This window comes from Ascaphus truei, chromosome 2 (genome assembly GCF_040206685.1).
Source record: "Ascaphus truei isolate aAscTru1 chromosome 2, aAscTru1.hap1, whole genome shotgun sequence".
Lineage (NCBI taxonomy): Eukaryota > Metazoa > Chordata > Amphibia > Anura > Ascaphidae > Ascaphus > Ascaphus truei.
The window spans coordinates 451,125,934-451,148,070 of NC_134484.1; the positions used below are offsets into that span (position 1 = coordinate 451,125,934).

Sequence of the window (22,137 nt, forward strand, 5' to 3'; positions counted from 1 at the left end):
CAACCCTCCTCCCTCCGGTCACTTCACTCCCACCCGCCGAGGAGCGGCGCCGTCCTCACCTCTCCCCCACCAACCCCCCTCCCTCCGGTCACTTCACTCCCACCCGCCGCTCCTCGCGGAAGAATACAGGGGAGTGGGCTTTGTGTGGGGGGTGGGGGGGACACAGTATGTGTGTGTTGAGGGAGGGGGACACACAGTGTGTGTGTGGGGGGGGGCAAGGGGAGACACAGTGTGTGTGTGGGGGGGGAGGGGGGACACAGTGTGTGTGTGGGGGGGGAGGGGGGGGACACAGTGTGTGTGTGTGGGGGGGGACGAGGGGACACAGTGTGTGTGCGTGGGTGGGCAGTGTGTGTGTGGGGGGGGCAGTATGTGTGGTGGGGGGGCAGTGTGTGTGTGTGGTGGGGGGGCAGTGTGTGTGTGGGGAGGCAGTGTGTGTGGGGGGGACAGTGTGTGTGGGAGGGGGCGACAGTGTGTGGTGGGGGACCCTGTGTGTGTGTAGAACACTGTAGGGGGGGGGGAACGGAGCTGCGCAGGGGGGGGGAACACAAACAGTGTGGGGGGAGTGGAGAAACAGACAGGGGGAGTGGGAAATTGTACTCCCGGGCAACGCCGGGTCTCTCAGCTAGTTCTCCTCTAAAAGAATGTGGGGAGTTTTCTGCTCAAGACAGGAATGTAACTAAAACGATGGATCTATGGTCTAGGAAAAGTACTCCCACTTTCCCATGTACAGTATGCAGCGTGGTAATTGCAATGGGATTATTAAAGGGGACTAAGTAATGTATCCCAGAAAGGGATTTCAGATGACACTTGTCCTCATGTGACATAAAATCGGTTGTATGGTTACTTGTATTAAATAATAAACATAATAAATAATAGAGACAAAAAAATTATGTTAATGATTTAATTGGCAACATGGACCACTAAACTTCCATGCGAGTGTGCTCAGCACCTGTGCATTGCCATTTTGCTCTCTATACAATACCATTTTCTTGCTATTTATTTTGCAGTCGATTTGCTCACAGATGCTTATCTATTTGGCCATTTATCTCAACATGGACAAGTTGAATTCCATGCTGTGTAAGTCCCTCTGCAGTGCATAGGGTTGCCAGTAAAAAAATTAGAGGTACAGTAATAGTGGACATGTATGTGCCCGATATTACCTCTCTGGACATAGTGATCTGGCCGGCTTGGGCATCTGCAGGATTACTCCAAGCAGGGAGAGAGCAGGACTGCTGCTAGGGGGCTGGGCAGCTTCCTCCATGAGGTGTCATGAGCCTGGGGGTTGGGCCAACTAGAGGAGGAAACAGCATGGAGCGGTGAGAGGTGTGTGTGTGTCTCAAGCACGTCGCACCTTCACCATTGTGTCCAGTAGCTGTGCAAGTCCCTCTGCTGTGTGCAGATTTGACCTGAGCTATGAAAATTACATGCCGTTCATTTATTTATAGGTTTCATTTTAACCAGTAGCAATGAAACTGGGGGTGTGTGGGGGGAGGGGGGTGTATGGGGGGAGGGGGGGTGTGTGGGGGGGGGGTAGAGCATTAAGTATTTTTTATGGACTGCTGCTATAAAGGTGCAGTCCCATTTATGACCACATATATTTGTAGCTGTAATGTAGTCGAATCGCTCTCCCAAGCAACACATCCTCCACTTTTCTTTTTTATACAGTATAACTGTTGTTTCACAAGTTAGGATTTAACAGCCTTGCAAACACAGGCCTAACTATAGGTCTAACCTTTAAAAGCACAAGCACCTATCAGTATAAGGCTGAGTCCATGGTCAGCGCTTAGGCGCTGACCCGTGCTGAGGCGCGCTGACGCTTGTCAATGAGCCCCAGCAGCCGCAATGAGAGTGGCTTTAGCAGGGGCTTACGCACTTAAGGCGTACCACTTAAACAATTTTTAGTTTTGCCGCTCACGGGAGCGCAGGGCCGGTCACGTGAGCGGTTCGCCCAATGAGGGCGAACCAGCTCCATGACGTCACTGGCCCGCCCCCCCGACATGCCCCCGGACGGCGCGCGAACTAAGGCCAGGGAAAGCACCCTCTTTCCCTCAGCCTCAGCGCGCCTCCGCACGGGTGCAGTTACCATGGACTCAGCCTAAACAAGGAATGCTGCTTTCTTTAGGAGTGAGTGTGAAGAAGCTTGTGGCTACCCGGAGAAACCTGCTGCAGCAATTCCAACGTTATGATGATCAGGGCACCGTTAGAAAACGACTTGGAGAAACTCATCCTGAAAAAAATGTCGTTATGGCAGTATAGCTACAGTCAGATTTCACAACGAAACATATAATCATGGTCATAAGTGGAATAATGATGCAGTTCCGCAGTTAAAAGAAAGGACCTGGTTTGGTAGGGAGAGATATGAATTAAAAATGATAGGACAGAAAAAGTAAACTGACCTTAAACGGTCTTCTCATGGCTGTGCCAGTAAAGATTTCCCCGGGAATGATGATGGCATATGGCTCCAACAATATCTGAAATGGCTCCGTGGCCCCTTTTAGCTCAATATCCATAACAATGACATCATTTAGTGCTGGTTCTAGCTCGGAAAGGCTCCTCTGCGGCTTTTTTTCACTGTACATAAAAGTCAAGCAGAATCAAACGATGCATTAGATCGGGGGGGGACAACGCCAGTCCTCAAGGGTCACCAATAGGTCAATCTTCGACTGAGCCACTGGCTGAGCCACCTGTGCTGAAGCAGGGATATCCTAAAAACCTGACCTGTTGGTGGCCCCTTGAGGACTGGAGTTGAGACGACCCCTGCATTAGATATTATAACTATTGCAAAAATATAAACTACCTGCTGCCTGAGGGGCGTCTCACCCTGATGAAATTATTTCAATTGTTGGTGATGTTCGCATAAAACAATTTTTTCCCCAACAGCACCGAAAGTTTAAATAATATAATAACTGATTAGCCCCTGTGGTGAGCATCCCCTCTGCCACCAAATGGTTTATATTTCTCCAATAGTGCAAGCTACATTTTCTCTTTGAAAATGAATTTGTTGACTGTTCTGATCTTTGGGCTTTGTGCGCAAAATATATGAGCTGCAAAGCAAACCTGCCTGGTCTGTGTGCCTGTACACTTCCAGCTGTGTGATATAGTACTACTTCTGTCTAGGGCAGTGGCGCGCGGACCACTCGGGGGTCGTTGGCAAATTCCTGGGGTTCGCCAAAGGACCCCCGCAGCGCAGCAGCCAGTGTATCCCTCCGTGCCTCTGGAGGGGACATTTAAATGTAGGGGTCGCGGCTAAAAAAAAAAAAAAAGGTTGTGCACCACTGATCTACAGAACAGAGACAGAGATCACCAATAATATCCATACAGTGGGCAATGATTACTGTGTTCCAGAATAGAGGGCAAGAAGAGAGCCAACTCATCGGGCCAGAGCCTGCTTCAAGTGACATAATATGTCATATACTGTACAGTATATTCAGGGCTGCCACCTCGCCGGGTTTGACCCCGAGACTCCGGGTTTCGGGAATTTCGAGCTACGTGTTGCCGTCCTCAATCTCCGGGTGGCGGCGAGGTGCGGCAGCCGCGTCTCCGGCGTCCTTCCTTAGCCTGCTGCAATTTCCCCCTCCAACTGCAGTGAAGATGGCTGCGCGGGCGTCAAATTAACGCCGTGTTGCCACGGCAACCCGGACGCTACGTGACGTCGTGCCGCTACGGCCGGTTGTCATTTAACGCCACGCTTCACTGCAGTTGGGGGGAGAAATTGCAGCAGGATGCCGGGAGACGCCGCCGCACCACCACACCAAGTAAGGGATTTTTATTTTTTTCCCTCCGGGTTGGCCTTCTGTAGAAGGTGGCAACCCTGAGTACATTGTATGTGAAAGTGAAGTACAGTATAGTATACTACAATATACTTGAAACTGGAAATCTGCACTGTTCTAATAAAGTCTTACACCCGACATTATAGTATAATAAAGTGGTTTATTTGCAGGTTGCAAACGCTACTACAATACACAGTAAAAGTACAATAACTTGTTTATGATCGTGTTTACTTCAATTTAAATTAAGTTTAAAGATGCCTTCCAGCAAGTTACATGCATTTCCGCAAGACACAGTCTGATCTCCATAAGACGGAGTAGTAAATACGTAAGTAAGAATGGTTTCTTCTAGACCACGGTGGAGCGCCTTGTCGCATCTTCCGATGTGGCCAGGATCGCTGCTTAGCAAATCTCCTCCGATATGTGTGCTATTTTGGAGTTGCATTTGTTTATGAAACACATTTACTCAACACCGGACAGAATTACCTCAAATCTGCCGCAAATGTGCATCATGCTACTAAACGAGATACTACCACTAAAACGGCACAAATAAAATAATCGCAGCTTTTGCAAGACTACTTGAATGCTGATTAATACCCAAATATTCTTTTGATAATTTCTTGAGCAGCATTAATACTTCCCATCTTACCTCACAGGTTCTGGGATGGCCCTCAATACCATGTGAGCGACACTGTGATAATCCATCAGCTGCGGATAAGAGAAACATGAAATGCTGTAACAAAATATGCACACATTCTGAATAAATGATTATTAGTGTCTAACGTAGATATACATATTTTATTATCTTCAGTACTGGATATTAATTTTATCCACAGAAATGTATATTAATTGTATGTAGCAGGCTTCCCCCTGGCCCCCTTATCTCCGCAGGAGAACGGGGGCTCCCGGTGGCATACACAACAGGGTGCCGCCATCTTGGATGCGCTCGTGCATGCGCGGAGGTTCGCTCGTGCGCAGAAGAGTTGCGGCGGCCATTATAGTGAGCGCGAAGGGGCAGAGATGGTGCTCCGTAGCGCAGGGACTCCCCAAGATCGCGCATACGCAGAAGAGAGCAGTGGTGGCCATTACAGCATTGCACACGCGCAGCCAACATAGCGAACGCGGCCCCAATAATAGAAAGGCTCTCCAGGGACTACAGTTCCCAGCAGCCCCAGGGGCTGGTGCCCAGGTGACACCAGGGAGCCAATGTAAGAGTGAGATTCTGCAGAGCAGAGAGATATACATTGTTGCGAGCAGTGAGTCAGTTGGATCCAGGAAGAGATTGGGGAAGGTAGTTTACAGAGAGCAGTGCTCTGCTGTACTAGGCCACAGACACCCCAGGCCCAGGTAAGCCCCACTCCCCACTAGGTTTAGTGGGTAAGTTTATAGGGACGGCCCCTTAGGTAGGGACCCTGCCCTTAGCTGAGTGTGAGTCTAGTCAGGGACCCAGCTGCAGTGCTGTGTGCTCTGACAAGAAGAGACAGTGTGGCTTTGCAGTGCAGCACAGCAGTTAGTTTGGCAGTTTCAGGAAAGGCCCCTTTCCGTGCCAGGGGGGGTTGCTTTCTATAGCAAATAAGGAGGAGCAGGTCTTGCAGAAAAATAGTCCTTTATTTGTAACTCATGGTGTGGGACAACAGCAAACCTTCAACGCGTTTCGTTCAAGGAACTTTATCAAGAAGTGCTGTTCATGTTAAAAACAACAATTTATATACAGCTGACTGCCCCATTTTCGCGCCAAATCGTGACGTCATAGGTTAAGTCTGAACCAATAAAAATCGCTATTCTCGCGCATGCGCGCGGCGCCAGCATCTCTATGGTAAACTCTATGACGTCACGATTTGGCGCGAAAATGGGGCAGTCAGCTGTATATAAATTGTTGTTTTTAACATGAACAGCACTTCTTGATAAGTTCCTTGAACGAAACGCGTTGAAGGTTTGCTGTTGTCCCACACCATGAGTTACAAATAAAGGACTATTTTTCTGCAAGACCTGCTCCTCCTTATTTGCTGTGCGCTGCACACCCTGGCTTTGGATCTACACTCTTATACAGCTGCACGCTCTGGAGGAGAGACTGGGGAAGAAAACTACAGTGAGTACTATACCTGGGGCTACCTAATGAGGAAAGAGGGGGCTGTCTTTGGCAACCAACTCCTACCTTCAGGGTACCTTATGCCCACTTAAAGGCACAGTACATTAGTAAAAATTGTTATTACCCAGTCAACATTCCCCTCCATCTATATAGTCCCAGCACTTTTGGAGCACCATTACAAACACACCATTATGCTTTCTATAGCACACAGTTTTAAGTGATATCACCGGTGCCAGTTGCACGCAGTGAACGCGGCCTGCGTCTGGCCTCAGACAGGCTCTACTGCAAGAGACATTCTGCGGGTGAGACGCTCCACGAGGGAGACACCTCACACGGAGATGGGACACCGCGGAGGCGGATTCCTGTTCCTGCGTCAGACCCTTTTCGAAGGTCTTTACACCCGGGTGCGGACGTTTACCCGGGCAGGTATCTATAAGTGCACCAACCTCATCTCATCTAGTGGGCAGTGCTGTCCCACACTTGGGTGGGAGGGGACTTTGGTATATGGCGTGGGGTTATCACCCATGAGGAGCAGTGTTACAGGGTGACACTGAAATATTGTTGATGACATGATGTGATGTTATGGTTATGTTTCATATACAGTAAACTGTTCTCATATATATTTGGTGTATGTGCTTACTGTGTATGTGGGTCCTGTGTAGGGAACATTCTACACTCCTAGAATCCTACACAGGTGGAGGCGCTGTAAGCAAGATCGTTCCAGAGGATTCACCCCAGGCTCTCACTGGCGGAGGCTCAGGCCTCCTGTGAGCCTGACAGGTATATTTCACCACACCTGGTAACATATAGGTTCCCCCTCACATACACTCTATATGCGATTGGGTGGGGGAATACCCGTTACATGTATTTAGCAAATCTAATTAATTTTGTACCCTATATTGCAGGGGTGCGCTAACTTCTTGAGCTGCGCCCACCTGCCCGGCAGCTGCAGCGTTCGCGCCCTGAGCATGCAGTATGCGTGCACTCCAGCAATCAGAAGGTTAAACTCCTAGCTAAGCAAGCAGCTAGGGTGTGTCTGTTAACTGCTGATTGCAAGGGCTTTAAATAGCAGTCATCAGCCTGACAGAACTAAGCCTTACCCTAACCAGGAAGGACACCGGTTGGACAAAAACCACAGCCCGAGAGTGTCACAGAGAGAGACTTCAGCGGTGTCCCTTGCAGAGATAAAAGGGCTAAGTATTGGTAAAGAGCTTAGCTCTCCAATATGTAGCTAATGAACTGACAAGGAGGTTAGTTAGTGCCCCAGAGGGAGCTAGGTATTTAGTTGTTGTTCCTGTTCCGTTTTGTGCCCTTTTGTTAATAAACCTGATAAGCGAACCCTACGTTTCCTGCCTTAATGTGAGAGAAAAGACCCCGCAAAGTGACTGAGTTGTCACAGTATGTAATATACAGTACTATTTAAATAAATAATCATTTCCCCAATGTTTCCTGTTTTTTTTTGCGTGAAGCTACCACTGAATATCTGGTAAAAGGACATGTATATTGATTTTAGATGACCAGCGCCATACCTCTGTGGGAATATAAGTGACAATGAAAATGTGGTCCTGGTGAGGTTGAAGAACGCCATGGACGGGGCTCATGGAGAAGACCATTCTTGTATCTGGGTTGTACTCGATTTTTGCCAGATCCACAGATTCTCCGGGTAATAAAGTTTGTAAATTAGGTTTCATTATCTGCCAGTAGAAAGGAAGCTCCACATGCCTGAAAATAAAATATTTGTTCAATAAAGAGACTGGTAGCAAACACAGTTTTCCTTGAAGTCGATTATTTACTAAACTGTGATAGTAATATACTACTACCAAGGTCTCGATCCAGAAGAAGCATAGATTTATCATAGATTATGATACTTTTCAGTGGGGCAACGAGAGTTGTTCATAGATGAAATTATACAGTAGTGTACAGACCGAAAAGGGATGTTTCACTGCTCAAGGAACTCCTAGACGCCACGCATATTGGCGGTTACATTGTTACTCACAGTGTATAACTAGAAACTAAGATGCACCTGCAGGCTTTGAGCCAAGGATGTCGCCATTTTAATGGTCTGAACCAGTGTTTCTTTTAACCTTTTTTATTTGGTTAAGGAACCCTACAATTATATGAAATTCTGCAGAATCCCAACCCTCTCTAATATTGCGTCTGAGATCTGATGCATTGTAAGTTACCCCAACCCTCTCTAATAGCGCGTCTGAGATCAGATGCATTGTAAGGAACCCCCAACCCTCTCTAATAGCGTGTCTGAGATCAGATGCATTGTAAGTTACCCCAACCCTCTCTAATAGCGTGTCTGATATCAGATGCATTGTAAGGAACCCCAACCCTCTCTAATAGCACGTCTGAGATCTGATGCATTGTAAGTTACCCCAACCCTCTCTAATAGTGCGTCTGATATCAGATGCATTGTAAGGAACCCCAACCCTCTCTAATAGCGTGTCTGATATCAGATGCATTGTAAGGAACCCCAACCCTCTCTAACAGCGCGTCTGAGATCAGATGCATTGTAAGTGTAGCCAGGTACCCTCCGGTCTCCCCGCGTTTCTGTTTCCCCCTCCTTACACTCAGAGATGTACGGCAGGATGACGGAGTCGCTGGCGGTTCCCTCCGCAGGGCGCCACCATATTTGATGTATGCGCGCGCACGCACGGAAGTGGCGAGGAGCTGCCCGAGTGCCTGGGAGGTTGCGCATGAGCAGGGCAACTCCGCGGCGGCCATTTCAGGGGGCGCACGAGTGCAAGGTGCAGAGCGGCAGCCATTAGAGGGAGAGCATGATGCTCCCTATGTTAAAGGCTGCAGACATAACTACAAGCCCCATGATGCTCAGGGGCAGTGACACCACCTGACACCAGGGAGCCAGTAGGGCTGCAGGATTCTGCTGGAACAGCAGGAAAGAATAATGTATGCTGGAACAGGAAGCAGCCAGTGAAGACCAGAAGCCTGAAGCTGCAGGTTTGTCCACGGAGCAGTGCTCCAGGGATTAGGCCAGAGGTTAATTCCCCATGGCTTAGTTAGTCCCCTGAGTCACTGTAGATGTGTTCTGAGTGCTTGCTATAGGGAAGGCCTTAATGCAGGGACCCTTTCATATAGCATTAGAGAGAGTTATGCTGCAGGACATTGCTTGAATGCCAGTGCAGCCTGAGTGCTAAGAGAGTATCTGACTCCATAGCAGAGACAGTTTGCAAAGGATCATCCGGCTGGGGATCCCTCCCCTGTGGAGTCAGCGTGTGTATCCATTCCTGCAGAGAGCAGTGCAGTGCGGCGTGGGATCACTGTGCGGTGTTGCTGAGTTCCAAGGATTATTCTGATCAGGATCAGTGATCAGGGAGGTAGTATAATAAGTGCACCAACGGGCCCCAACACAGGGAAGCGCTGTCCCTCACACTCACACTAACTTCATAGCTGGTGGACACTGAGAGGTTAAGTGCCCTGGCGCATTGGTACACCAAGGACTAAGGTGATATCAGGACTGACACTAAAGTGATGCAATCATTTACTTATGTGTGTTGATGTGATGCTATGCATGCAGAGGAATGCCATGCTGTTTAAGTATTAAGGGTTATGCAAAGGTTATTATTATTCTGCTTAGTAAATACTGTTTTATCCAATTGCGTGTGGTTATTGTATGGGCTGACGAAGAAACCCACAATTAGGAGTTTTGAAACGCGTTGGACAATTTTGGCGTAGCAGGGACACCATAGCAGTGGACACTAGAGGTGACGTCAGCAGAGGAGCCGATCGGTGAGACTCTGGAAGTAATTGACTCCGAGCATGGAAGGCGGATCTCCTCGAGGCACTGGCGTGTTTCACCCCACGGCGAGCGGTGTCAAACAGCTAAAGACCAAACATTTAATGGCGTATGTCCTAGCCACCTTTGGTGAGAAAGATTCTAGTTTTTCCCAACGGAGGAGCAAAAGTTTTAATCAAAGTACTCTAGCACTTGGATGTTTAAAGGTTGATGTACATATGTACGCAATTTTATTTTTCTTTATTGGTATAATAAATTGCTCTGTTCATTTACCTATTGTGACAGAAACCAGGGGATGGTAATAAATTCCGTATATAGGGCTCCCAGGATACTAGACAGTTTCTATCCTGTTTGGCCTGGGAGTGCAGCCTTATAATACATACACTCCATCCCACAGTTTGGCAAGCGCTGGAACTGAGGGATGAGAGATCCAGACCAGAGTTTGTCTGCTGCCTGATTTCTGTCACCTGTCATGCTAATTAGGAATCAGGTATGAAAGACTGATTTCCTGTTTGCTCTGGTCTCCCCACAAGAGCCAGGAGGCTGGAAGGCTGCTGAACTACAGAGGGGAGAAGCCTCTTCCCCAAACAGGTTCAATCTTTCTGTTCATTTGTGTAAGACTGCAAAAGTACCGTGTTTTGATGTTGGAAGTGGAAAAGCCACGTCCAACCCTGAGTCAGGGATATCTAAGTTAAGTTATCGCTCAGGTGAGCAGCTTTTGTTTTGATCTGTTTTCTGTTGTATGCACTGTGGCAGTCTCAGTGCCTGGGACTGAATAAACCAGGCATAGCCTGTTTAAAGGAACAGTACGTGACGCCTCATCATTTAACCTACCCTAAAAGACCGTGTTCTAAACAGTCCCGGACAAACGACGGAGCCCCGGAGTAAGCCGTTTGTCACATATGGTGGAGAATGCGGGCAGAGCACTAGGGGGTCTGCGGGTTGAAGAACTTTGAAAAAAAAAAAAAAAAAAAAAAAGTTTTTTTCATCCTCTGCAAACAAGATGGAAGACGTGGTGGGTGCGCTGGTACGCAATGTCGCTGCCCAGAAAGACGCGAATGAAACCCAGCAACAGCTGTTAATAGCCCAGCAAGAAACTAATGCAAACCAGCAGCAGACGAATGCAGCCCATCAACAGCTGCTAATAGCCCAGCAAGAGATTAAAGCCAACCAGCAACAGGCGAATGCCAACCAGCAACAGGCGAATGCAAACCAGCAACAGACGAATGAAGCCCTGCAAAACGCGAATGCAAACCAGCAAGAGACAAACCGCTTGCTGAGAGAGGAGCAACAGCGGTTCGCTCAGGGCTTACAGCAGGAACTCGAGATCCTGAGGGGGACTATCAGTAACCTTCCACTGGCAGCGGCAGCCCCAGTTCCGAAAATGACCAGGGCAAGCCACTACCTTCAGAAGATGGGACCCTCGGATGATGTGGAAGCCTATCTTCTCACGTTTGAACGCACGGCACAGAGAGAGGGATGGCCAGAAGCTGAGTGGGCTGGTCTAATCGCACCCTTCCTAAGCGGCGAACCCCAGAAGGCTTACTTTGATCTAGAGCCAGCCGAAGCTAACGTCTATGCAAAATTGAAGTTCGAGATCCTCGCCCGCCTCGGCGTAACCACGGCTGTTCGCGCCCAAAGGTTTCACGCATGGTCCTTCACGATGGATAAAGCCACCCGAAGCCAGATGTATGACCTCATCCACCTCGCCCGGAAGTGGCTACAACCCGAGATCAACTCAGCCAGCCACATCGTGGAACGGTTGGTCATGGACCAGTTCTTGAGGAAACTTCCCTCTGCCTTACGCCGTTGGGTCAGTCGGAGTGACCCCCACAATGCGGATGAGCTTGTGGCCCTCGTAGAAAGGTACAATGCAGCAGAAGAGCACCCGCAACCCACAGTCGTGGAGCAACCCCACTACCCGAGGTTCCAGGACTCTTCCAGAGACGGTAAAAGGGTACCGGGGTTAAGGGGCGCTGAAGAGCGGCGACCACCTTCACGCAGCACCAGCAACAGTGGTTCGCACACTAAGGGCAATAGCCAACATGGGGAGCCGGGAAAAGGCTCTAAGTGGGACACAGACTATGTACCTAAATGTGTAAATTGTCATGAGAGGGGCCACACAGCAAAAATCTGCCCACTAAATGATGAGCCCATGCAATGCAACAGCGTGGAACCTTATTCGCTGTTGTCCCAATGTATGGGCCCTAGCCCAGAGGACCCCTTGAATAACCATCTGTGGGCATTTGTAAAGGTTAATGGTAAGAGGGTTCGGGCACTTCTTGACTCTGGGAGCATGGTCACACTAGTGTCCGAATACCTCTTGCCCATTAAGAAGAAACAGGGAAACAGTTCACAAAGAGTGGCAATTTGTTGTATACATGGGGATAATCATGAATATTCCACTGTTGATGTTTTTTTTGAAACAGAGTTTGGTTCTTTAGATTTCAAGGTGGGTATTGTACCCAAACTGGCACATGATGTGTTAATAGGGACCGACTTTCCCCATTTTCTAAAAATGTGGTCCCCCGCTCAGAATAGCGCCCAGAGTTCAATAGCGGACCATAATGAAGTATTAGAAGAAACAAATCCTTTCCCTTTTTCAGAAATGGAGGTTGACGAGGGCCCAAATAAGAAGGGGGAAAAGGAGGAGTGCTGTAAAATTCCCTTCCCCATCACTACTTTGGTAGGGAATACCCCAAATCAAGATGTTGAGCAGACACTTACCACCCCAGAACCGGATAAGACCCTCGCTGACATAGAGGTCAGTCCTGGGAGTTTTAAGAAGGCCCAGTGGGAGGACCCCACATTAGCGGTAGCAAGGGGAAATATACGGGACCAGAATAGTACTCCTGGCCAACCAGATAGGTCACTTGCTTACCCCTACTTCGAGGTAGAGAACGACCTAGTATATCGGGTTGATAAAAGGAAATCAGTTACAACTAAACAATTGTTGGTACCACGGACATTCCGTAACGTAGTATTACACCTCGCACATAGTCACCCATTGGGGGGACACCTAGGGGTGGAAAAGACAAAAGAAAAGGTTCTCCGAAGCTTCTATTGGCCTGGGGTTCTGGCAGAAATTACGAATTATTGTTCCTCATGCCCAGAATGTCAGATCACCGCCCCGTTCAAGGCGTACCGCAGCCCATTGGTACCCCTTCCCATAATAGAGGTACCATTTGACCGGATTGCTATGGATCTAGTAGGACCCCTAATAAAGTCTGCTAGGGGACATCAGTATATATTGGTAATATTAGATTATGCCACCCGATATCCGGAGGCAGTTCCCCTACGTAGCACCTCAGCTAAAAACATAGCAAAAGAGTTAGTAGTTCTGTTTTCCCGGGTCGGGATTCCTAAAGAGATTCTATCTGACCAGGGAACACCATTTATGTCCCAAGTAACGAAAGAGCTATGTAAACTCCTAAAAATCAAGCATCTCAGAACCTCAGTCTATCATCCACAAACAGATGGTTTAGTGGAAAGGTTCAATAAAACCTTAAAGAGCATGTTACGGCGGGCGGTTGATAAAGATGGGAAAAACTGGGATTGTTTGTTACCGTACCTGTTATTTTCCATTAGGGAAGTTCCCCAATCATCCACTGGCTTCTCCCCGTTTGAACTATTGTATGGCCGACACCCAAGGGGCTTACTGGATATAGCCAAAGAGACTTGGGAACACGAGGTTACCCCTTACAGAAGTGTAATAGAGCATGTTGCCCAGATGCAGGACCGCATTGCTGCAGTCCTACCCATAGTGAGGGAACACATGGAGAAAGCTCAAGAAGCACAGAGGAATACATATAATAAGGGTGCTAGGGTCAGAATTTTTTCTCCAGGTGATAGGGTACTAGTTCTGGTTCCCACCGTGGAGAGTAAATTCCTTGCTAAATGGCATGGGCCATATGAGGTCTTGGAAAGAGTGGGAGAAGTAAATTATAAGGTAAGACAGCCAGGTAGGAGGAAACCTGAGCAAATTTACCATATAAACCTACTCAAGCCCTGGAAAGATAGAGAAGTCTTGTTAACCCTAGTACCCCCAGGTCCGTCAGAGAATCAAGAAACTGACCCAGAGGTTAGCATAGCTGAAACCCTGTCTGTTCATCAGAAACGAGAGGTTCAGAATTTAGTGAAAAGAAACAAAGAAATCTTCTCTATACGGCCAGGTAGAACTAGCGTAATTGAACATGACCTAGTCTCTGAACCGGGGGTCCGAGTTAACCTTAAACCGTACCGAATCCCAGAGGCCAAAAGAAAGGCTATAAGTTTAGAGGTTAAAAAAATGCTAAAACTAGGTGTAATTGAGGAATCCCAAAGTGGGTGGAACAGCCCTATAGTCTTAGTCCCAAAGCCAGATGGTACAACAAGGTTTTGTAATGACTACCGGAAACTAAACGCGGTGTCAAAATTTGATACTTATCCTATGCCCAGGGTAGATGAACTTGTAGAGAGACTGGGCAAAGCCCGATATCTCACAACCCTAGACCTAACAAAAGGGTACTGGCAGGTTCCCCTCACAGAAAGGGCAAAAGAAAAGACAGCCTTCTCAACCCCAGACGGCCTCTTTCAGTATAAGGTGTTGCCTTTTGGCTTACATGGAGCTCCCGCCACATTCCAAAGAATGATGGATAAAATTTTAAAACCACATGCTCGGTATGCTGCCGCCTACCTGGATGATGTGGTAATCCATAGTGAAGATTGGCAATCCCACCTTCCAAAGGTCCAAGCTGTGCTTGACGCAGTCCGGTCTGCTGGACTAACTGCTAACCCCGCTAAATGCACTATTGGTCTGGAGGAGGCCAAGTATCTGGGATATTCTATTGGCAGAGGTTTACTCAAACCCCAAACACTCAAAGTGGAGGCGATACAAAATTGGCCAAGGCCAGTTACAAAAAAACAAGTAAGGACCTTTTTGGGGTTAATTGGGTACTATAGAAGGTTTATTCCCAATTTTGCAACTAAGGCAACCCCACTAACTGACCTCACAAAAGCAAGAGGACCGCTAATGGTAAAGTGGTCCCCCGAAACCGAACAGGCCTTTAGAAGCCTGAAAGAAGCTCTCTGTGCCCAACCAGTGTTGGTCACACCTGACTTCTCCAAAGAGTTCGTAGTCCAAACCGACGCATCTGAGGTAGGGCTGGGGGCGGTACTCTCCCAGGAGTCTCAAGGTGAGGAGCACCCCATCCTTTATTTAAGTAGGAAACTAAATCCCCAGGAGAAAAATTACTCCATAGTAGAGAAAGAGTGTCTCGCAATAAAGTGGGCTGTAGAGACGCTCAAATACTACCTGTTGGGGAGAAAATTCCGGTTGGTCACAGATCATGCACCCCTTACCTGGATGTGTCAAAACAGGGAAAAGAATGCTAGAGTGACCAGGTGGTTCCTAAGCCTACAACCCTTTAAATTTTCTGTGGAACACAGGTCAGGGCACAAACATGGCAATGCTGACGGGTTGTCAAGGATGCACTCCCTAATATCCATGGTCGCTCATCCCTCGAGGTCTGAGCTGGGGGGGAGGATATGTGACAGAAACCAGGGGATGGTAATAAATTCCGTATATAGGGCTCCCAGGATACTAGACAGTTTCTATCCTGTTTGGCCTGGGAGTGCAGCCTTATAATACATACACTCCATCCCACAGTTTGGCAAGCGCTGGAACTGAGGGATGAGAGATCCAGACCAGAGTTTGTCTGCTGCCTGATTTCTGTCACCTGTCATGCTAATTAGGAATCAGGTATGAAAGACTGATTTCCTGTTTGCTCTGGTCTCCCCACAAGAGCCAGGAGGCTGGAAGGCTGCTGAACTACAGAGGGGAGAAGCCTCTTCCCCAAACAGGTTCAATCTTTCTGTTCATTGTGTAAGACTGCAAAAGTACCGTGTTTTGATGTTGGAAGTGGAAAAGCCACTTCCAACCCTGAGTCAGGGATATCTAAGTTAAGTTATCGCTCAGGTGAGCAGCTTTTGTTTTGATCGGTTTTCTGTTGTATGCACTGTGGCAGTCTCAGTGCCTGGGACTGAATAAACCAGGCATAGCCTGTTTAAAGGAACAGTACGTGACGCCTCATCATTTAACCTACCCTAAAAGACCGTGTTCTAAACAGTCCCGGACAAACGACGGAGCCCCGGAGTAAGCCGTTTGTCACACTATGCATATGTTCCTTGGGTAATGCACTATTGCAGTGTCTTTCTATGTTTTGTCTCCCCTCTTTTGAGGTATTCATTTAAAGGAACTGGACAATATCTACAGTCCAATTGATTCTCACAGGCCACTCCTTGCCTCAGCGCCACAAGAGGTTTATCACTCTCACAATCTGCGGACTATATAATAACAGTTCTGTACATAATTAGGGAAGCAAATATAATTGCCCTCTAGACCAGTGTTTTCCAAACCTCTCCTCGTGACCCGCCACACCAGGTTTCGGGGACAACCACCTAACATTCTATTAGTATGCAAAAGAAAATGCATTCACCTGGATGCAAGTGCATTGGTTATTCCCAAATCCTTGTGTGGCAATGGGCCACGAGGAGAGGTTTGGAAAACACTGCTCTAGACAATTCATTGATTAAGATTATTCTGAAGTGAGACTTATCTTGTCCCAGCCCAATAGATTTCTGCTGAGGTACAGCTACAGCACACTGATAGAAATGAAATAGTCTTCAGTGCAATCAGAAGAGTGTTACTCTATCAAGTATCGAGATCCTACTAGTGTGCATGCTAAGAATGCATTATATTGGCTGCTAAATGATATAATGGGCAAATACAGATACATTCTGGTGGAATAGTTTTATTACACCAGTACATTAATGTGCATACTAGGGAAGATAGCAGCATTGCCACACATATATACTATTATCTCTCTCTTCCTAGCACAAAAGTTGGATATATTTCCAACAAACAGATAACCAACACGCTCTGAGGTGACTCAGGACACTATATCTTCATAGTGACTATCAATCCTTCAGTGACACTTACCTGCTGAGTTTTAATTATTTACCTCTCATTTCCCCTCTATCTCCCCCCTGATGTATTGAGATGATTATTATTTTAAGTGTACTGTATATAATAAAAGTTAGGTTTTATTGGTCCACTATCATTAATCTGCACATTGCTATAGACTGTTAAGTATTATTATTAGTCTGAGAAATATATACGTGCACATGTTAAGGGTTTATCCCGTTTCGTACTTATAGTGAACAGACCATTCAAAAGCTCACGCCTGAGTACTGCGTCAGCATACAGTACATAACGAGGACGCCTGTTACCACTAGCAAATATTTCTGATACAAATCACCCAAACTGGCCCTTTTAATGTGGAGAGAGGTTCGGAATGATGAAACAATAGATATTCTAAATCTCCTTACGTAGAATTCCTTATAATAAGACTCTTCTGTACTGTGGAACGCAGATTCGCTGGTTGAAAACGTATCAGATGTTCAGCTGTTACATCAGTAAGTTCACCAGGCTCCGGACTGCTCTCTCCACCACTCACAGATACCAGCTCCAGTGCTATTACTTGTCCAAATCCTTGTAGCAAAAGAAACCACATAATACGATCATTTCTGCACATTTATTTATTTATTTATAAAATATTTTACCAGGAAGTAATACATTGAGAGTTACCTCTCGTTTTCAAGTATGTCCTGGGCACAGAGTAAAACAAATAATACATGGTTACAAATACAGTTACATAAATGAACAGGGTATACATTATATACAAGACATTGCATGCACAGTTAAAGATAATAAATATTATGGGCGTATGAAACAGTTACAGACCAGATTAAAGTGTGAGACAGCCTTAGATTTGAAAGAATTTAAACTGGTGGTGGATGTGAGAGTCTCTGGTAGGTTGTTCCAGTTTTGGGGTGCATGTACTGTATACTATACAAATATCCTACCTGCATGGTCAGACGGCCCACAGATTGATAGAAGCATTTGACATGCTTCATGTGCTACAAATGGTATATACAAACCTGTTACTGTGATATCCTTGACCTGGCAGTTATCACAAACAATAGTAAAAATCTGGTTGTAGGTTTCAGAAGAAGTTGGAAAGAAAACAATCTAAAGAAGTAAAAAAAAAAAAAAAAAAAATGTCAGGAACGTGGCTTGAATTTACGGCAGTAAAATATCCAACGGGTTAAATCTAGGTGATTGGAACTTTAAAAAAAAGAAATCAAGGAAAAGATTTTTTTGTTTTGTTAGGAAATAAAAATTACGTTGCGAGTGTTGAACCTTTGGACCACCAATTTTATGTACTGTACTGTACTTGGTACGCCCCGTGCCCCGGCACGCCAGAGGCGTTATTGAGGTACAGTACCAAGTACGGCATGGCACAACTGTTCTTTTTCCTGGGGATGATCGGGCTAACCACTCCAACAGTGAGAAGGCCGCTCCCCTTACTTCCGGTTCAATCAGTGACGCAGGGGGAAGGGAATTCATGTGATCGCTGCCGAAGCCATCACACGACCGTGACAGCCGGAAGTGCAACCGGAAGACCGGCACTGCAAAGGTTATCACCGTCAATATTGTTCCGCTCGTTATCGTTGGATTGCCAATCTCCATTCTTTTTCTTTCGTCATTTGTTTGTAAAGTAATTGGGGTGGGTAATACTGTCTCAACACATCTACCTGTAGAACAGTAAATAACTGAGCAGCATGAATTCCAGAGGACTTGAAGAAAAAAATGCATCGATTTTACACAAGACCTAAATAAATAAACGGATTACATCAATGGGGAGTCAATCTTTCGGAGGCAGCCGATCCCACTGAAAAGTTGTTTCATTTGTATTTTTCATTCCCTGCTTCTTGGGATTACCCCTTAAAGTGAACAGGACTTTCCAAATATAGCTGAGTATTAGTATATAACCGTGGTGGAGACTCCAGTAGTCAAGGGCCACCAGCAGGTTGGGTTTTAAGGATATCCCTGCTTCAGCAGAGGTGGTGCAGTTGAAGACTGAGCCACTGATTGAGCCACCTGTGCTGAAGCAGAGATATACTTAAAACCTAACCTGTTGGTGGCATTTGAGGACTGGAGTTGCCCACCCCTGGTATATACTAACTTTGAATGTTTAACCTCGAAGGGCGTATCACTGAAAGGATGAACTTGAACGTTACATTGGATTAAAATCCGTTACCCGGGAACAAATGTATACAACATTAACTTTTTTTTAATATTATTTGAACATTTTTATTAAGGTTTTTTTTTTTTTTTTTTTTAAAGGAGGAAGGGGGTATAAAAAGCAAAAGAGGGATGGGGTTGGATTAAAAATGATGTTGGTAAATAATTCATAATTATTTTAAATAATTTCAACTTAAACAATATACAGTAAAATAAGGTTTACACAACAGAAATAATATGCACATGGTAAAGTGCTTAGAGATCACTTCTACCGATTCAACATTTTCTTTTTTAAATGAACAAGTATTTTGTGTAACTTGTATTCTGTGCATACCGTGAAGTGGCTGCAGGCTTATAACTTTTTGGCCAAAGGGTTTATCTAAATGACCCTTTCTTTCATGATCAGATAAGCACTGAGGTATTGCACTATATGTTGTGTCATTTTGTATGATGCGCTGGCTTTTCTGTTTTTTTTTGTTTGTATTCTGTGCAGTTCTGTGCGCTGCCCTGTGCGCTGCCCTGTGCGCTGCCCTGTGAGATGCCCTGTGAGATGCCCTGTGAGATGCCCTGTGCGCTGCCCTGTGAGATGCCCTGTGAGATGCCCTGTGAGCTGCCCTGTGCGCTGCCCTGTGCGCTGCCCTGTGAGATGTACTGGTCCCTATTCTGGGGAGGGGTACAGTAAGAACCATCACTGGGAAGTAAGCATATTTATTGGGCTGTCTGTCAAGGGACTAACCCCCATCCCTGCCCGAGGGGTCCGCAATGCATTGTATAGTGAAGGGAATAAAGGATTTATTTTTTACTCTATCATATATGAAATATATGTTTGTAAAACCCGTTACTGACCTCGAAAATTGTTTCTTGGCCAGGATACAATTCAAAAACAGCAGGACGCATTCCAAATGGGGCCTGTTCCACAAAGCCTGTGGTGGCGACACTCTTAAAGTAGAAAGATACACAAGTTACTCAACATGAAGGATTTAATTTTTATTTTCGTGGTCTCTTCTGACATTTATTCGTACATTAGTTTCAGTGGAGTTAAGTGGAAGGGCTCAGTTGAATTGCTATGTATAATAAGATTCTTCATCATTGACATATAACAGACAATATTTGTTTGTTCTTCTATAGCGCTGCCAGTTTTACGTAGCACTTTGCAGAGACATTTTGCAGGCACAGGTCCCTGCCCCGTAGAGTTTACAATCTATGTTTTTGGTGCCTGAGGCACAGGGAGATAAAGTGACTTGCCCAAGGTCACAAGGAGCCGACACCGGGAATTGAACCAGGTTCCCCTGCTTCAAACTCAGTGCCAGTCAGTGTCGTTACTCACTGAGCCGCTCCTTCTCCTAAAGAGAATATAAAAAGAAAAGCGAAAAAATGCTATTCATGAAAAAAGAATTCTTTGAAAACTGAGATATTTGAACAAAACAAACTAAAACTGTACTTGAGATTATATGCAAAAACAGCGGCCGTGGTTTAACTCTTTAGCATACTGTAGGGTTATTGTTAGGTTAATTTAGCACCACCTTGCGGTCGCTTAAAATACCATGTTATTAATTACCAAACAGTGGCGTTAGCCCCTCCCAGACCCTGAAATATGGGTTTTGCTGGAGAGGGAGCGAGAGAGACCTATTTTAGGTATAGTCCCAAGTGCTATATATATCCCCTGTAATAACTTCAAACAATACGGGGAGAGGCATCTGTTCACAAAAAGGAGCACATCTGTGATATATGCTAATAGGACAAGCATCTCTCTTCCTCTCTCTATCTCTCTCATCTGCAGCAAAACCCATATTTCAGGGTGTGGAAGTGGCTATACCTGGGAAATATGCAACTATTAAAATCCATTAGCATATCCTATTATAATATATCCCAGGTATCTCAATGGGACATGGGGCGGGGGGAAGGGGGGGAAATTAGGTCGGGGACTGGGGGGGGGGGGGAGGGAATGAGGCATGAGTGCCGGGGACCGGGGGGGGGGGGGGAGGGGGGAGGAGCGGCGGGGAACGGGGGGGGGGGAAGGCAAGGAACTCCCCCCCCCCCTACCGCCTCCTGCCGGCCTGCCAGCCACGGGGGGCAGGAGGGAGGGACACTGCGTGACCAGCACATCCCGGGCAACGCCGGGTATATCAGCTAGTATCTTAATAAAGATCCCTGTTAGGACCAAAACGTCGATGCACTATTAAATGATCAGAACCCCGGGGTCAGTCTATAGTGTCCGAAGCGGCGTTCAACGGGAATTTTCAGTAGGAAAAGGCCCTGCCGGCTGCTTCAGACAATACAGAATAAGACCCTTAGCACTCTCTTGACAATTTGTTGTAGAAAAATTTGCTTGCAGAATAAAACATATGGTTGAATTATAAAGAGGTTTTGCCGTTGCAAATTCATTGCAAATCGTTACCATATTAAACATCTGTAACCCCTGACACCTACATATTTTATTCACTCTTCTAATTCTAAGGAGGTGGCAATATAGGGAAACTGCTGTAGTGACTTTTTTCCCCACGTGAATCACAGGCGGCTCAGCAGAAGAATATGCAAGCCTAGGATTATAAACACACACCATGTACAAGTTGGGCCGCTGGAGTTCACTGTTAATTTGTCCACTTCAATACATACCGAGTTGTTAGTCCTGCCAGGATTACTACCAGGAACCAATGCTTTCAGCTGCTCAGATGTGAGTGTCAGTCTGATTCTTGAATCCTAAATTCTGGCCCACTCCTCCGTTTTTTCCCATTTCCTCGGTCAAGCTCTGATCCAGAACATAGCCATTGACTCCAATTTATAAATGAGCTGTACATTCTGACCCAGACTGCCTCTGACAATGTCTGTCTGCTCACTGCCTACTCTATCTATCCCAGTTACTTACAGTAACTGTGTTTTATCCATTGCAATCCTTCAGTCATGGTACTTCCTACAGCTCAGCTTCCTCTTGCAATAGCAAAGAAATATACTGCAGTAATGGAGTTAAGCATCATATTTGTTAGGTTACTATTTAAAAACAGCATCAAAATTCGTACTTGCATTCATGATCCATGGTTCCCCAAGGTGGTTGGTCACCAAAGACGTCCTTACCCTAAAATTTGCAGGAGGCCAGACACTCTTGGGCATTATACAGAACCTTCCACGACTCAGTCCTTCATTCCTGCACAAACACTCCACGAGCTTCACTCCTCCGATTAAGCAAGGCCCACAGTCAAACGTTTGTGGCACTGTATAAAAATAATCCACAATATGAACACCAAACCAGATGGGGGGAGGGAGGGGGGGAGGGGGAAGGCACCATTTATTTGTTTTTTATTGAATGGGTCAGGGCTATTTACTTATACCATAAAACTTAATGGCAAGAGGTTTGGGCACACGGAGTGCTCATTTGCATGTCATTACCCAGAATCCC

The 22,137-nt window shown here is 46.4% G+C and overlaps 1 protein-coding gene across 4 annotated transcripts in view; it reads right to left on the reverse strand.

Annotated features, from left to right (window-relative positions):
• The window catches only part of DLEC1 (DLEC1 cilia and flagella associated protein), a 139,819-nt gene that overhangs the window by 72,391 nt on the left and 45,291 nt on the right, over window positions 1–22,137 (reverse strand). For 3 of the 4 annotated variants that reach the window (XM_075587938.1, XM_075587939.1, XM_075587937.1), the window contains exons 11-17: window positions 21,816–21,952; window positions 19,590–19,682; window positions 17,597–17,687; window positions 16,985–17,147; window positions 7,386–7,578; window positions 4,417–4,475; window positions 2,397–2,571 (exon numbers count right to left, since the gene is read on the reverse strand). In XM_075587938.1, coding sequence (XP_075444053.1) covers window positions 2,397–2,571; window positions 4,417–4,475; window positions 7,386–7,578; window positions 16,985–17,147; window positions 17,597–17,687; window positions 19,590–19,682; window positions 21,816–21,952 — 911 coding nt within the window. The remainder of the gene's footprint in view (window positions 1–2,396; window positions 2,572–4,416; window positions 4,476–7,385; window positions 7,579–16,984; window positions 17,148–17,596; window positions 17,688–19,589; window positions 19,683–21,815; window positions 21,953–22,137) is intronic. The other variant, XM_075587940.1, reaches the window with a different exon arrangement.